Consider the following 18259-nt stretch of genomic DNA (forward strand, 5'->3'; position numbering starts at 1 on the left):
TTTGGCTAAACAACTCTAAAAATACTTAGTTAACTCAAAGTCTCACTGTCAGCGTGACTGATGTTCACCTTGGGGCTAACGCTCCTCACTTTACCCAGCAATTAAGAAGCAGGACTCTGATACTTGATTTGGGTCTAGAGGAGCTGCAGTGTTTATTCATGGACAAACTATACTGTATATTTACTACCACTTGACAACTTTACTGCTAATTTCTTCTCTGCTCCAATCTGCAACAGCTGCCTGCTCTGAGCGCATCCACCGCATCACACTGAGGTGACACAGAGCTGGATAAAAAAAAAAAAATTTAAAAAATCAGCAAAGTTTCCCTTTTAAGAAGGTAAATCAATATGGTGGCTGGTAAGGCTTTCACAAATTGGCTGCAGCATTTTATTTTCCTTGTTTATTTTCTTGAGCAAAACTTAACTTAGGGATACAACCACAGAAAATAAAATACTGCAGTCAATTTGTGAAAGCCTGAGCTTCACTCATGTTATGATTATGATAGTCTCACACACACACAGATAAGAACATTCACATCGACTCCCCTCACAGTGCTGCATAAAATATCCAAAAACAAAATATCAGATGGTGTAAGTAGCAATTAGAGCCGCATTATTGTTTGCAATAAGCAATAAGAATTTTGATTTTTCATAAGAGGAAAACAATTAGTCGTTTATTTAAGAGACCTGTCTTATTTTCTCTTCTGTATCTTTACTATTGCTCTTAAATGAAGAGAAAGCATATCTTATGTGATTACTCAGTTACACTTCAGTGTAGGGCTGCAGCGCACCAAGCTGTTCCCCAAAGGAGCCACACTACTCTTATAATAATGTTAACTGTAAACATATGGACTGGATTTCAACCCGGCTAGGCCATGGTCATTTTCACACAGTTGGACTGAGGGCATCAAAGCTTGCATGTGGCATGGCATTTTACAAGTTGTTTTTTTTTATCCACTCTCACATGTTACATAGGGTGTAGGGCAATGTGTGTGTGCATGTGAAGCCCACGCCGTCATTTTTAAATTGTAGCTTTTGCAAATATTGGGTTAAGTTAGTGTAAGGATTATTTCTTACCAAAGTGAAAAAGCTAAATATTACTGCAGTTTGGCAGTTAATAACTTATGAAATGTCTGTATTATCACTTCAATATGGTGTCAAATATCAGTATTTTTCTAGGTATTGCATCAAAGTTAGAAATTCCAGTACCTTGGCAACACTAAGCTCTATTTATCGTAATGTCAGTGTTAATGCGACTTATTGTTCTAGTAAGTATACAAGCTAAAATAAATGTCACAACATGGACAATAATTAGTAAGAAATTATGAACAATGAGATTGTTTGACTATACATAGGGATGAAAGGTGAAAATTAAATTGTCATTGTCATGTCTTATTAACCATTTCCCCTATAAAAAGTAATGTCATGGAAAAACACTGCATGCAACACCTGCTAGTGTATGAAAAAATACTTTAAATCACAAGTGGACAGAGGCCTGGGTGATGAGTGCAGTGGAATCGCACCCTTTTCATATCTACGACAACCTGAAGAGGCAGCTCTCATTGCAGGGTTACTGGATTGATTTCATTAGATTGCACAGAATTTGACAATAATGTGCCAACCTCAATTATCCACAATCTTGAACTACTAGCTGGTATAGAATAATAGAGAAGTTATGCTATATTAATTCTTCTTGCAGACAACTAGACTGTGTTATTACAAAAAAAGTCACCACGCTAAGACTTAGAAGAGTTAGAAAATATTCTTTGTAGAACTCTCTGCATTCAGTTTCAACAACACTCAGATTCTGGGTCAAGTCAGGATGAGCTCAGTAATTAAGCTTTGGTGTTTTGTTCCTCGTGTAGCATTTTCAACCCCTGAGGTTCACAGTATGTGAGCTGCAGCTTTGTTCACTTCACTACTCAACACCTTTTAAATGTCTTACCTGAATCATTTCATTTCATTACAGTAAAGCAATATGAGAATTATTTTGACGAATAAACACATTTTTGAAAAGAAAGAATAAGACATGTATGAATATTAAATAAAATATGGCGTACGATGGTGATCCTATCAAAATGACGTCTTCTGTGTGATAAGTACAAAAGACACAAATGTGAGGGCTTTTAAAAGAACAAGTCCATTTCCACGGCCATAACCTTGCACTGTACCTGACAGGGTTGCTGGTAAGGGACACTCGCAATGAGTCTAGACAGGCAAACAGACGTTCGTCCATCACCCCTGACTTCAACTCTCCCAGGAATTCCTGGGGAGATATCTGATGACTGCTTCTCAGGCTACCCTGGAAGAGAGAGAGAAAGAAGACATCTCTTTAGTGCAGCCATGAAAAAAAAGTCATCAAAACAACACAAGGCCAAAAAAGAGTCTTTAACAGTCAGTCACAAAATCACAAATGTGCAAAAGTGACCAAGGTTCCCTTTCCAGTATTGTGCACTTGTCTCTTTATACACCTGAAAATCAATTTAAGTCTAGCCTACTTGAATTAATATTATTTTAATAATACCTGATAAATCAGATAAGTGTGTGTGTGTGTGTGTGTGTGTGTGTGTGTGTGTGTTATATGCCTGTCTCTCCATATTCTTTTCTCTTCATTTGAGATGCAGTATTCCTGTTTTCATGAAAAGGCACTCATGAATGAATACATTTTCTGGCAATATGCAGACAAAAGACCAGAAAAAAGTCAACTTTCTCTAGAATATTTCTATGAATGTTCCCTTTCTTATTAGTGGTGACTGGAAAGCTGCCTTGGCATAATCATCCCTAATGTTAACCATGGATTTATAATAATTTATAATGCTTAACCCTGCGTTAAATACAGCATACTTTCCTTTACAGCGGTGGGCTCAGCGTTGCAAACTTTGGGAAGTTCTCACCAGATCTAGCAACTTTTCCGAACCTCGAGTGACTTTATTTCTAAAAATAACTTGCTGTCACCTCGACCACTGTGAGTGCAGCCTGTTGAGCTGTCATTACATTATGAGGCGGCGCTCTCAGAATGGCTGCCAACGTTTTATTTACAACCATAAGCACACTAAGGTGGGTGCTGAGAGTGCTGTACCTGAGTGAGTGGCTTCAACAAAGAGAAACCTGGATGTGTTCAACACAATTCAACACGGTTGATAGAACCACCGATGTTAGTATGTGTGAGTAGTTTTTCTGTAGCTCCTGGAGGGTCATGCACATACAAAGTGATGCTTGCACATTTATATTGTGCAGCAACCCTCAGCAAAAATATAATCCCGGCGCGTTTTTTACAATGGCGCCACCCAAATGTGTCTGTTAGAGCAGTGGTTTCCAACTGGTCCAGCTACAGGGTCCAGATTTCTTTTTAGTCATTAGTTCAAGGTCCACACAGTTTAATACTAGTTTGTTGTCTCTGTCAAGTAGCTGTCTGTTACTCACTCACTCCACAGAAGAGAGCTGCACTTAAAAATACAAGCTCTGTACCCGCATTTCATTGGTCTTAAAAATAAAGTATGTTTTTTACAAACTTGACACTTTGGCAGGTCATGTGCGGTCTGTTCAGAATGGACCCGCCACCCACTTTTGGACCACGACCCACCAGTAGGGAACCACTGGATTAGTGGAACGAGACAAACCAGAGAGCCTTTCTCCCCACAGCATTCAGGCAGCCTTCCACTGCAGATTTGACTGTGGCAAATTTTTAATCAATGTTATGGAGTGTTTATCACTGCGGATATCTCACCACACTCACATATACTGTGCATCGCAGATAATACAAAAACAAAGCATATGGTCAAAGTGCTTAAGCTCCGTTACAACATGTCTTCATACATGCACTTTAGCAGTACAGGAATCATAAAGTCAGAGTCTTATGATACAAAATTACATTATATTACTGACATTTGTGTCATTGGTTTTTATCTATTTTTTGACAATATGCCAGTATGAGTGCCTTAACGGTTATAGTAAGAATTTCAGTCAATGGGCCACCTGCCACGAGTTATTTAAGTTCAATAAATGCATGATGTTCCCAAAGTCAGTGTGTAATCCTGTTAAATTATTGACCAGATTGACCAAGATAACACTGTGATCGCCATCATCTACAGTCCTAGTTTCACCTCACATTAGCATGGGAATAAGTCTGCCTCTGGATGGGCATGTGCAGGTGAGGTTGGTGGCTTTCCTACATGAGGTTGAATGTGACCTGTAGTGGGCAGTATACTGGTAACTACTGAAAAAAATCATTCAATCTCCCAACAACTGTGTCCTTACCATGTTTGTGGTGTCCCTGGGGCAGGTGTGCCATTATTAATTAACTGACAATGTGCAAGTTAAACGAATGACAGCCACATACAACAAGCATACATGTGTATAACTATATAGTTTTTATGACAACCATACTTCTATTTTCACTTTTTTTTCATACCTGTATCTGTAAAATAGTTTCCTAATTAACACTGAAAAGTTCAAAACACTTTCTTAAGATCAAATTCCAAAAAAAAAACACCCGCAGCAGTGATATTTTGTAATTAGTCTAACATGTTTTTGACCACCTATTTTTTCAAAGCTTTTGGATCAAAGCCAGACACCTAACATCCCTAAGCAAGCCCAGGGTTAAGGATAAACGCAAAAGCTTATTCCTCTGTTCTCCTCAGTATGGTGGCAAGTCGAGAATCTTTATTAGTTACCAAACTTTCAAATATCTGACACCAAAATGACACATTTCCCAAACATGCACATTTCCTAAGAGGCACAGAATCTGAAATATTTTGATGTTGGCTCACAATTTAGTCATCAACAGAAAGCACAGCAATTAACTGAGACAGCCATCATCCTTCACACTGCGAGATTCTAGGAAACCATGCCAAGTGTCACATGTAGATTTGGACTACTTGCATGACTAAAAGGTCACCCTTTTCCCCTGCACTGACCCCAATCCTCATGTACCCATAGGAAGATGGCTTTGTAAATACAGCTTTCCGATGAAAATGTGTCTGATCATGAAAAAAGCAGCCCCTGTACCTCGCCAGTCTAATAACAATCCACACACATCTCTCCAAACTAGTGAATATACACACACATAGCTTTTAAATATCTGGGAAGACTAGCAGGGAAATTAAGGCTGAAGTCTTTTGTGGGTTTTTCAGTGGGAGAGTGGTGTAGAGAGAAAGCTACACTTATTCGATTTTTCAAGAAAGCTGCACTAATGCCAAGCCGTCACATATCGTTGGGTATGTTTTTGATTCATCAAAGGCCTTAGAAATCAGCCTGTATCACCACTAGCAGGGATAAATAATCCCTAACCCCTGCAGGCTGCCAAAACAATGGAACTCTGCCCAGCCTGTATCTCCCATGACACCTCAGGCCCCAATCTATGACATTCTCCTCAATATATAATAAATGTTAAACTAGCTGTCAAAATCTATCTCACTTAAAAGACCCACTTTTACCTTCAATCATCAATGAATGTGTGTTATACTGATCATAAGCACCTCTATAGGCTTCAGAAAGGGCAACTGATACTGCATATAGACAGAGCCAAATCTACATGTGCATGCTGAATAAGAGCCAGGAAAGCAAAAACATTGGTATCAGCTCCAAGTCTCTTGTGATAGTAGCTAAGTGGCTACTGAATAGCTTGGTATCCAGTTTAAACCTCTGGAAAAAGACAAAAAAGGAACTTTGCCATTGGTTTACCCCAATAATGCTCTGCTTCATTACTGCAAGACATATAAATGCACCCTCCTCCCAATCACGTAGTACTTCCATCATTGATACAGTAAGTGTCTACCTCCCTCCCTTTTCTTCTTCTGGCCCAGTGGTCAAACAACTCTCCCGTCCTGGATGGACATGATGATGACCAGCCTGTTTGTCTCTTGGTATTTCTAAGGCCTCAAGCAGTCAGAGAACCATGGGTGCCGCTCATGGCAGCAACAGGCACTTCTGGCTGGGCCTTTCTAGCCAAAGGAGTATTAGTGACAGCCTGTTGGTCCACTGCTGGATTCAGAGGAGCTGTTCCCCCCCGCTCCCAGCCCCATCATTTGCTGCAGGGGCAGCCCAGGGTTTGTACTCTGTGAGCTGTCTGCCTCTTCATTTCCAATAAAATTTTTCAACTTTAAAGAATTCCGTGCCATTTCTAACTATATTTTCAACATATAGTGATCGATTCACAGTATATACACAATGTGGTGAATGTATTCATACAGTAATTATGTACAAAACAAGCAAACTGAATTGCAGTGCAAAGGATTGTGCTCCACTGTTTCGTGTATCACATCAAACTTTGCAAAAACCCTTTCACTGCACCAGCAAGAGTGGTGAGGTATGGTCAAATTTGACTTCAAACAAGTATGAATCTGCACATCAATGTCCTCTCATCATGTCTACCTGCACCCCTGTGGGGAAAAATCCTGTCAGCGATTTCCACTTCTTTCTCAAATAACTGTGCCTAGAACAATCATGGTAATGGAGCAGCTTTCTTCCTATCGCTTCCCAATCTCAGCCAACCTTTCCATTGGGGCCCTCCTCTCCACACGACGGGACACGGAAGTGGAGCAGGGCCACAGTGCCTTGATCTCTCTGTCTCAGTGCACACTCACTATCAGAGCACTTACTCCTCTGTTCTGAGCCCCCCCTACCTCCCCTCAGACATATCGGACACTGAGGAGAGGATGCAGAGATAGCAAATAACAATGATAACAACTGACATCCCATCTGCGACAAGCAACAAAGGTTTCGTCTCCCTGCTGTAGTGAAAGCCAACATTACCTAAACATCATACTGTGCCTGTGAATGACAGAAACAGCACCACTCCTGTAAGAGGTCAACGCCACTACCTCTGGTGCATCCAAACCATGCTGTAACACACCAAGCACTGATACAACAGCCTGAACTAGTGAGCCTCAACCTGTTTATGAATTCATGCAATTTACGGATTAACTATTCAAATCAAGACCATGTAAAATATTTATGTCACCATGAGCAGAGGTTTTATTAGGAAAAGAGTAGCAATTATTACTAATGCATGGTTATTAACTAACACGGAAATTCATGCCATGAAAACACAGTCGACATTAAATTGAATGGCAAATTTTGCTAAAAGTTTTAAAGTTTTCCTCCGATTAGTTATCCTGGAATTCAAAGAAACTACAATGTTAAAAGGCTTATCAGGTTAACTTAAACACAACAAACTTTAAAGCTTTTTTTCTTTTTAGTACTCAGTCTACAGTCCACATGCTTTGTTTTCACTCTGTCGTGTACATTTACCTACTTGGGAACATGTTCCTCTTTCAGTGATCCTCCTTCAACACTCAGTCACTTTAATTGAGGTCTTAGCCACAGTTGGAATTTGTAAATCAGTAGACTACATTTATGTTTGATTAATGTTCAGACAGTGAGCTCGTGCTTCGTGTTTAATGTTATCAGATCAGAAGTCTTTGAGACTTGCAAGCAGTTCATCCTGAGGAAGTCAGAGAAGGTTCACATTAAATTGCCTGCAAAATAGTCAAGTTTGGAAGATACCCACTTGATTTGGCAAAATTAGACTGCTCAAAGCTCATATTAGCTTTGCAGGGTTCCTACACATTTGGAATTTCAAAATTCCATACTTTTCCATACCCTAATTTCCAGACTTCTCAGTGTTTTGTTTTTTTGTTTGTTTGTTTTCAGACAATATGCGACATCTGAGTAAATATATCAGTGTATCATATTTCACATCATATTTAATTATTCTTAATAGGCAATTGTAGCCAAGTACCATAATGGCATGCAAATAAAAACTCGGGTAAGTTCAATGTCTGGGCTGAGGCAAAAAGGTTGGGACTCTGGGTGCAAGCGATGCAGTAACGAGACGTCGCTGTTTTTTCCTTTCATGGGGCTCAGAATCGCCTATTGTCAAGGCATCCATCCAAAAACTTGCATCAACCCATTGTGAACCACGTGAAACTCGTCTTCTTGTCGAAGATGCAGTGTTGGAGTGAAACTTGATACCTGGGGGGTTGGAGGAGGGTCATGGGGCAGACTGTACATACCACTTGTCAATCAGGTAAAAGGGGCGGTATGTTTTCTGAGACATTTGCTCTCACACAAACTGTGCTTGGCCCGGCATAAAACACGATCCAGATTGATTAAATTATTTTTGGAAATACCTGATTTTCTATTTTAGAAAACAGTATTTTAGAACAGTGGTAATAGTCTGGAAACATAAATATTTTCCATACTTTATTTTTCATTTTCCATACTTTTTAATACCTGGAAATTGATCAAATTTATTTCCATACTTTCCATACTTGCGTAGGAACCCTGGCTTTTGCTGAACTGTAGCATTTTTGCACTGATAAAAGACTGTAGGATTTGATCCACATCGATATTATTGAAACTGCATAAGTAAGTAATCTCTTCAAAGCTGTACAGGAGAACAATTACAGTATGAATACTGTATCAAGATACAGGAGACTTGAAAAATACTTTCTTTGCAAATAAGAACACTAGTTGAGAACACAGGGATTTTTTAATGGCCTATTAATTTGCCCCTCTCTTCAGTCTTAGTGACATGCTGTGCATCACTGAGACACTGAGAGACTTCTCTGAAAATTCTTGCTTTAAAAGGCAACACTAAGTAAAACACCATTTCCCACACAGCAGGGGCACTGCAGACAAATCAACACAGTGGGGTCTCTGAGAAGTAGAATTATTTTGGTTATTTCAAGACAACTGCTGCGCCGCAACACACTGGCAAAAGGTCAGAGATTATTTTGTATAACAAAATACATGACAATTGTTTCTCTGCAAGGCAATCTACGAAAATCGCAAGCCTGAGCCATACTTGACTAAGTCAGCACAGAACATACATCAATATACATCCCCTTATTCCTGAGTTTTTTTGGTAGGAGGGAAACATTCCCCATCTCCAGTCAAAAAAAATTCAATAGTCAACTGAAAAAAAAAAAATCACTTTAACAGGAAACTTGTGCAACAGTACAACACGATATAGTAAAGATGGGCGGATGATACCAGCACACCAGAGTTTGTTTACTCCACTGAAGCTTACTGTTTCAGTACGTTGTGCCAGAGCTTGTAATAAATGAAGAATACCACGGGACTGATGATGTCCAAAGCTTTTAAAGAGCCTCATTCAATTGACAGTTTTTTAAGTTTTGCAGCTAAACTATTATTATATGTGACAGGCACATCAGTGAGATAAAAGAGGAGACAAATTGAAAAATATGGAGATGTACAGAAAGGTATAATCATGTATATGAGCACATTTCCACCTTGTATGAAGTAAAAATGTCATAGAAGTAATAAGAGCATTTAGTCAGTATCATTTTCCAATCACATCACAGCTCATGTGTTACATATTATTCCATAAATATCAGCCATGAACTTAAAACACATAAGCCAACTTGGGCGTATGCATGTCTAGGCTTTTTGGACTATGCATTTAAATGATTCATTATTTGCACAGCATCTACTTTTAATGCAGCACCTCTGAACTCAAGTATTACAGATTTAATAATAGCACGCAGGCTTCTCTGACTTTTATTGCACACATATGAGGCTAAAACAATTAAAACCAGCGAGGTGTGGTAGTGCCTTGGCTCCTGTCTTAAAGGGCTGCTATAAGTTTTACAAGCCACCAGATGTCACTGTGCTGTCTGTGTTGGACGCCCCAGCCCGAGGCCTTGAGTCATTTTCGCGCAAATAGAAAGAAAGCCCCCAAAGCTTCATCCACCTGTAATAACAGCATAACCTTGAGTGTGTTATTGCTGAAGGGCCTGGTATTGGTCTGAGAGGGCAAATTATTACATGAGAGCCCAACCAGCCTCATAAAATAATGGCCATAATTTGACCATGGTCTTGAGAGTGATTTAAGAATTGAAAGCAGAATTAAATCCAGCCTGCTGAGTATCTTACACACACACTGTCACAATATATTAACTCAGTAATTACCAACATGAGAGATGCCGTATGTCAACATGCTTTTTTTTTTTTTTCACAACTTCCCTCTCGAAATAAGCAATTTACCATGACTTATGTAAATGTAGCATTTCATAAAACTGGTGTTTTGTAGGATTTTAATTTGATGCCTTTTGGCCAATGGCAACATTATTTTACTATGCAGGTAAAAAAAAAGATGGTAAAACTAGGACAGCACTTCAGTTCGGCATTTTAATATTGCCACACGGACGTTTCAGGAAAGATGCCCTTCTTCAGCATGTATTCTGGCAATTTCCCAATCAATATACACAGGTGGGGTTAATTAAAGGTGACTGCAACCCGCACAACTTGTGAATCCAAACAGGGGGGGTTGCCACAACCTTTTCAGGCACAGACCCTCATGGCGTAGGATAATAAGTCATGAAAAATAAAGGGAACAACACAAATTATAGTCACTTCATTAGAAACAAGCTAATGAAATTCCTTCATTCATCCAACTGGGAATGAAGGCATCAAGGAAGTGTATCCAACATGCCTCCCTTTGGAGAATTATTCCGTCCCTATTACCACCGTCCCTATTTCAGTGCACAGCACCCAGTCTTCAAGGTCGAACTGTGAGTTGAGCGCAATGTCTCCTATTTCTTTTTGCTATGCAGGTAAACGAATGGAAGCTTATAAGCAGGCTGATGGTCCCCATGGTAACTAGAGATGGACAGCCTCGGGCAACTTTGGAAGGATGTCTGATTAAAGCAAATATATTAAATTTAAGCCTTCTTTGCAAGACACTGTGCCAACTTGTTAACATTTAAAAAAACAAACATGTTAAGAATGATCTAAGCGTTCACCAGTGCAATTTGAGGTAACCTGAGCTCTGGTTAATTAGGGATGGGACCTGATAAGATTGTATTGATACCAATGATATTATCGGTTATACCCTTATTGACATTGATATCTATATTGATTGAATATTTGGACAGCATTTCGTGTCATATAGGATTTCTTTGTCAGAGAAAAAAAATCTGCTGAGCCTGCCTGCGTGGTCCTGATGTTATTATGACGTAGGATAATTACCCTTGGTAACGGACGTGTTAGTTGGTTGGGAAGCAGTGGCGTAGCGTGTCAAATACATAGTATTCCTGGAATTGAAGACCAGCAAAGTGCCAGTGTTTCCTCCTTAACTTGAAATTATCATTTTACAGATATTACAACAGCACTGTTGTCATCTTTCTTTGTGAAATGAAGCCATGCTTTGGACCATTTTTTTAATTTCTGCCATGACACCTCCCTCCTCTTCTTGTTGCAGGTTTCTACTAGCATAGATGCACAAGTCTGACAACATTGTTGTACAATGCACAACTGTCAAACATGCCAGCAACCTTCGAGGGTTTCTTTGTGTGTATGTGTGGGGCCATCTCTATCATTATGTGCTCCCTCTCTAAATTCAGGGGTAAATACAGCGCAATCAAAACTATTCATGATTTTTTTTCCTCAGCAGCAGCAGTTCGTCTAAGTCATGGACAATGATGATTGATCAGTCCATCAGATCAGAGCTGATCAGATCAGAACGATAGATGAGAGGAGCAGCTGCTGCAGAGGCAAGTGAAAACTGTTCTGTACAACAGATGTTCGAAAGATGTTCTGTACGACATCTGTTGCACATCTGTCCGTCCTGAAGGAGGGATCCCTCCTCAGTTGCTCTTCCTGAGGTTTCTACCATTTTTTCCCCCGTTAAAGGGTTTTATTGGGGGAGTTTTTCCTTATCCACTGCGAGGGTCCTAAGGACAGAGGGATGTCGTATGCTGTAAAGCCCTCTGAGGTAGACTTGTGCCGGTTTGAAAATTTTCCAACCGGTTTGATTTAAAGCCAAATATCTAACCGAACCGATATATCGAATTATATACCTAATTTTACCACTGGGAGTCACATTTGAGCTATTTTTCCCAATAAAAGCCCATTATAGGTGTAATGCGCTTCCAATCCACTAGGTGGCGGTAATACTGTATTAATCGCCAATACACACAAGGTTACACAAGAAGAAGAAGACGCAGAAGGACACCAAGGAACCTTCCTGCGACTCCACTCAAGACACGGCGGTTGAGAGGACCGAGCGAGAGGACGTTCCTGTAGTAGTTCCAGCCCCCCAAATAGTACCAGGAACTTCTTCAGTGGAAACGGGTTACTAGGGCAACAAACTGAATGACTGCTGACTCCCTCGTACTTTTCCCCGCCCCCAATGAAATTTGATCTCTTGCAGCAGCAGCAGACAGCTGAGCAGAGTGGAGCCGCTGAGTCCCTCTGAAGCCTCTGAGACAAACTAAACAAAACACTTGTAGGCTCTTCCACTTAATTTATAAACAAACATAAACCTTATTAAGTTGTTATAATGCATGTTACAATGCAAGATAAGTTGAATATAGTCCCTTGACACGCTGCCAATGTGAAAAGCTTTTTTTTTTTTTTTCTCCTTCGGTTTATCAGGTTGACGTGAATTAAACCGTGTGGAGCTCTTAAACCGGACCGAACCAGTTAAACCGGAAATCGGCACAAGCCTACTCTGAGGCAAATTGTGATTTGTGATATTGGGCTTTATAAATTTTAATTGATTGATTGATTGATTGATTGATTGATTGACTGAAAGCAAACTCTTTGACCCAAAGCAATGAAGGGTTAAGTTTCACATGCACCGTGCCTGGGGTTCTGCGGCCCCAAGAGTGTGGTGCAATGAATTAACGGTATATATATTCCAACAGCGCTCCTAATGAATGGTCAGGCACCAAAAATGGAAAGCAGATATGTGCCAACACATGTTAATATTATGGCAGGCCGCCACAAATAAATTAATGTGTGGGAATCCCTGGATAAGCTTGGAGGCGTATGAATCTGATGGAACGGACAATTCGGAACCGGTTCTCAATTCCCATCCCTGTGGTTAATATCTGTGATATTTGTTAGCAACAGTTGATTTAAGCTTGGATGTGCCTCCACAAAAAGGTTATTCTCAAGCTTCTGTAATATAAAATCAATACAAAAAACACCTCAGGTAGGCTGAGTTTTCATTATTATTCAAAGTAAGTATCACGGACCAAATCCATATTAACTATGAACACACTCTGGGGTAGATATTTAATGGAGTATCACCTGCAATTTGTGGTCTTTCAATAGGATTCTATTCTTAAGGGTAAGAGAAATCGATGTAAAACATGGCCTTTTTTGGTCCGGGAGAGAAAGAATGGTCCAAAGTTTCCATTTCTTTGGAGATTTAATCATTTTCCTCTGAACACTAACAGTTTTATCACCCTCTATCAAGATCCGTCTGTCTGCTGTGGGGGTGAGTAAAGGAAAAGCTTGGGGCTCAATGCTGAAACTTTGGAGAAGGGCCAATCAAGCATGATGGCAAACGCACAAAAACTAATCAATTATCTTCCAACACCCAAAAAAAAAATGTTATTAAGAATTAATACCAAACCTCATCCATTTGTGTTGTGAAGCACTATTACTCAAAAACATCAACAATTTATGTTGTAATGCACTATCACCCAAAAGCAACAGAAATTATTAAAGCTGAAAATCTATTTTGAACACCTTTTGGGACTGGGTGAGCCAACCAGAGAGGGAGAGCAAAAAAGGCAGAGAGAAAATGAGAGTGTGAGGAGGAGAGAGACAAGCTCTGTATGCAGCAAGGCAGCAGGCATGCTACTGGGTTTATTTGGATATTAGTGAGTGGGCTCTCTCCTTCCATGACATAAGCACATCCTCTCTAATTTGATGACCGATTTTTATTTATTTATTTATTTATTTTAATTCTTGCAAGGTACCAGGTTTCACATCATGACTACTTTTAATTTTGCATTTAAATGACTACTCTGTTAAATATTCACACCCTCAAAACAGAATGTGTATTTTTATAAATGTGTCCCAGTGCAGGTGTAACTACATCTCTTCCAGATTGAAATGGCAAGACAAATGAGATTTCACTGGCTTGTAATCAGATTTACTACAAATTCAATCCCTACCCAGTCTCTCCTGGGCCTGCTCCCACATGGGATGTCATTTTTCTTTCAAAAATACACAAATGACACAATATGTTCGCACAGTACAAGGTCTTAAAAGTACATAATATTTAAACACAAATCATGTAACTATATAAAGTTAGGCAGCGAAATATGGACAATAAAATGAAGTTAAAAATAAACTTACAGTTTTAGAGGCAGTAAAAATATACTGGATGACCATCTCTCTCTTTGTGTTGAGGTCCTTCTCTCTCAAAGGAGTCTTTTTTTCCTCATTCAAGTTCATGTCCTCCTGAAAAGACAGAAAAAAACAGAATAAAGGAATAAGTCTTATTGAAATTTTAATAAAATGTAATTTAAAATGCAATATTCTTTTTTGTTTAGGATTTAGCAGCACCTCTGGTGACAGGACTTATTATGAAATACTTGAGCAATATAAGCTTTGGTGCAGTTTAAGTGTAGACAGCTTTTTTTCTCCCAATTTTATTTAATCCAGAAACATAAAACAGTGTTTAATTTCTGGAAATTATGTTTGAAAATTGGGGTCATATCATATTAGAAAATTAGACATTATTGTATTCACAACAGCAGCTTTTTTAATGTAATGACAAGAATGGGCCTCATTTACCAAGAAATTTTGTCTTAAAACCCACTTATGGAGCTTTCACAAAGATTTACTACTTTTCTATTTGGGATTTATTGTTAAGAACAGACTCTACACATACTCAAGAGCACACGTGCACTTTTGAGCGCTGACATGTTTGTGCAAATTATGGTTATTGTGTTTTCTTTAATTCTACAGTTGATCACTACACTAACACTTCAAGTCACATTAATTATGTTAATGGAGAACCATGCCATCCACTTATCAGTGAATGATCACACTATGCGTAGGACTGAAGTACGCCTATGTCTGCACCCTAGATCTACTTGTACAATGGCATATTTATTGTTGCTGCAATATGTTGCAGAATAATGCCCGGAGTAGGGAACGCATCTTCCATGACCATGGCTGAAAATCCAGAGAACCTGGGCCTGGGAACGCCTTGGGGTCCCCCAGGAGGAACTGGAAAGAGTCGCTAGCTCTGGCTCTGGATAAGTGGATGGATGGATGGATGGATGGATATCATTCTCCAGTGGTCAGTGCCTCTTTTCTGTGTTTGGCAATGTTTTTCTTTACTTCATCAATTGTGTGCCCTTCTCCAGATCCAGCGTTCACTGAACAAGTTATAGCATCCCATACATCTTTTTTTTTGCATGTTATTTTATATCCACTACTAATGCCACTAAATATCACAGTGCATTTGGCGTCCACTTCCTGTAATGCCTATTTAGACTTTCGTTTGGGCGTTCTTGACTCAACAGAGTGCTGCAGGGATGAAGATTTTTTGAAGGCCAACATGAAACTTAGCATCACCCTGGTTCTCTTGAAAAAAAAGCCAATGGGTTTTCCCATTGGATTTTGCATTATTGTATAAAATAAGCTCTGTGGCACAAAAGTATGTGATACTTGTGTGTTTTGTTCACCAAAAACCTACTCAAAAGACCCACTGACTTCAGGACAAGGGAACCGGAAGTGCTCAACTGCTACCTCTATGGGTATTGGCGGGCATTTACCTATGCTAATTCGGATCAAGTGGCATGCGCCTTCACTTTACTTGGACAAGGGGATTCATCATTGTAAGAAAAAAGACACAAACAATTCTGATATTGGTGAATGAGGCCCAATGTTGAAGCCTGTTCCAAAGTGAGCTATACAAGTGTTGCATTTATGGATGTAATAGCCCTAATGTTATTACCATTGTGAATAACGTCATGAAATAAGTCTGGCAGTAGGCAGCCCCAAAAGTCTCAAGTAATTTAATCAATTCCTAAAAAGTGGAAAAAAAAACAAGTGGAAGTCGTCTCTCAACGTCTTTACAGCGTTCGTATTTCAAATGGTAATATGATGTTACAGAATGTACTATTAGAAAACAGCGGGCTCAAAAGTCTGAGAAAATCCGTGTTCTTTTATCCGAACTCTTTCAAAAACTTAAAAGGAGTCTGAGCATTTGACTGATAAACAGGGTAAAGGAGTGTCTATTATTAGAGCCATTATTCAGCTGAAAGCTTTGTCGTATTTGTCATGAATTCTATTTAACCAAAAAATAGTCTGCATTTTAGTAGTGTGCTTTAGTGTTGCTTATTTTGCTTTTACTGATTTCCCATATTTTTATTTAAATGTGACGATACATCTGAAAGATACTCAAACATGGAGCATGCTCACTTTGTTCTGTTCAGTGTTCCTTCTCTAAAATCTTCACCCAAATCTTTACTGCTCAGTCACTGTGGCGTCAGATTGGGTTTTACACAAGCTGCTATACTGTTTCTCTGTTGATACTGTACAATGACAAAACAACATACCATCATCTTTTCAAACAGAGCCAGGATCTCTTTTTCCGAGGTGATCTTTGATGAGAGTTCCTCAAACTGATGTGAGGTGGATGATGACGAAATGGACCAATCGTTGGTATTGTGTTTGGAGTGTGATAACGGTGGCCGCTCCTTTTTACTACCTGGAATCCGAATACTGGCGAATCTGTCCAGCTGTAGACAACAAAGAAAACACAATTAAAACAGAGAAAAGTACACAAGAATTCCCAGTGCTAGGTTCAAATACATAAAAGATGTGTTAGCTCATGAGCATATTTAAACGGTTAATACTAAGAACAAAGTAGACAAAACAATTAGCCTATTAATGACTTAGAAAAACGATGCTATTAGTGTGAACAAAGCACATACAGTACTCAGAACATCTGTTGAACACATGTTGAGCACTGCACTATCAGGATAAAACGCAGAGTCAACATTAGTAAGTGAGAAAAGCAGCCTGTGCTCCATGATGTGAATGAAACCAACGTCTGGCAATGGAGACCAATTTCATTGCCACTCAAAATAAGCAGATTAGATGAGTTTTAGTAAAGTGATGTTAGATGTTGCAAAGATTGACATGCAGGAGGAGAGAAAGCACGCCAATTTCTCAAAATCTTACCACATCATCTGTGATGTTTTTAAAGGGTAAGTGCTACAGGTGGGGAACAGAAAAAAACAAATCAGGATACAAAAAGCAGCTGTATCAAATGTTATAAAACAGATTTAATGTTTTAACTCTACAGGAGTCAAGAACAAAAAAATGTGCTGTTATTTATGAACAGATATCACTGCTTGCTAACTTAGAGTAGGATCCCTCATCCCTCATGGTGCAGCTGCTGTTCTTTTGCTTTGTCTACAGACATTTTCACAGTTGAAAAAAGACTTGTATGACTCTGGGACAATCTTGGGACAGCTTCAAACGCCGCAACACTGAGACAGCCCCATAGAGCAGTTCACCAAACACTATACTCCTCCTCAGATAAACATCATCCCTAACTTTCCATGTGTGTCTGAGGGTGTGATTTCCTGCTGTTTCCAGAATTCGCACTCATCTTCATCTTAATACTTGCCGTACCATACTTTACCATACTTTGTTCTGCCAACAACATCTATTTCCCCATCACAATGTTTCTCCACCACAATGTTTGCCAGGTCACTCTGCTCTTAGACTTCTCCCCAGAGTGAGACCATTCAGGTTTGCTCAATTTTGGTAAACATGTTTTGCTTCTAACTTGAGCTTAAGGGGCAAGTATTTCTAGGCCTTTTCGCCACCACAACACCCATACATGCAGACATGACTGATTATTGACTTTCATGTTTATTTAGTTATTTATCAGTATTTTGTAAATCAATAAACTTTTAACTCTTTGTAAACTCGTCTGGTCTCCCATCTTTGTTGCAGCCTACTGAGTTGTAACAGAAATCACAAGTTACAGGTGGCGTTCATTTTTTGCAGCGTTACACCCAAAACACACCTAGCATTGGCAAAGTGCAGCTCACCATAACACCATAATAATTATATCTTTCTGCAGCCATGAGGCGTGTTCGTGTGTTTCAGGCAGGAAGAATTTCTTTGCATAGGTCAACATGTCACAGAAGTCACAGGACCAATTGGCGACGGGCATTCTCTAGCTGCAATTTGCCGCCCAAATGTTAAACTATCCACAATTTTTTAGTTTGGCTGCACTTCGCCGCAGAATAAAACGGCCACAGCCATTGCATGGCAGTTCACTGCAGGCCGCACTTCGCTACTGTTCGGTGTGTTTTTGGTGTCAAGAGAGAAAGACAGAGCCAAGTCTGACGGATAAGGACAGTGATATGTTGCTGTTGTTTTGCCTCTACTTTATTACATTCATTTTGAGATTCAAAAAGAAGTTTGCACTGCTGTCATTTATCCAGAAGGAGTTCAATAGG

The 18259-nt window shown here is 39.4% G+C and overlaps 1 protein-coding gene across 1 annotated transcript in view; it reads right to left on the reverse strand.

The window, feature by feature from the left end:
* LOC117260795 (protein diaphanous homolog 3-like) overlaps positions 1-18259 on the reverse strand; it is a 253424-nt gene that overhangs the window by 227089 nt on the left and 8076 nt on the right. The window contains exons 2-5 of the mRNA XM_078174650.1: positions 16965-16997; positions 16337-16519; positions 14121-14225; positions 2171-2301 (exon numbers count right to left, since the gene is read on the reverse strand). Coding sequence (XP_078030776.1) covers positions 2171-2301; positions 14121-14225; positions 16337-16519; positions 16965-16997 — 452 coding nt within the window. The remainder of the gene's footprint in view (positions 1-2170; positions 2302-14120; positions 14226-16336; positions 16520-16964; positions 16998-18259) is intronic.

The sequence above is a fragment of the Epinephelus lanceolatus genome, chromosome 2 (assembly GCF_041903045.1).
Source record: "Epinephelus lanceolatus isolate andai-2023 chromosome 2, ASM4190304v1, whole genome shotgun sequence".
NCBI lineage: Eukaryota > Metazoa > Chordata > Actinopteri > Perciformes > Serranidae > Epinephelus > Epinephelus lanceolatus.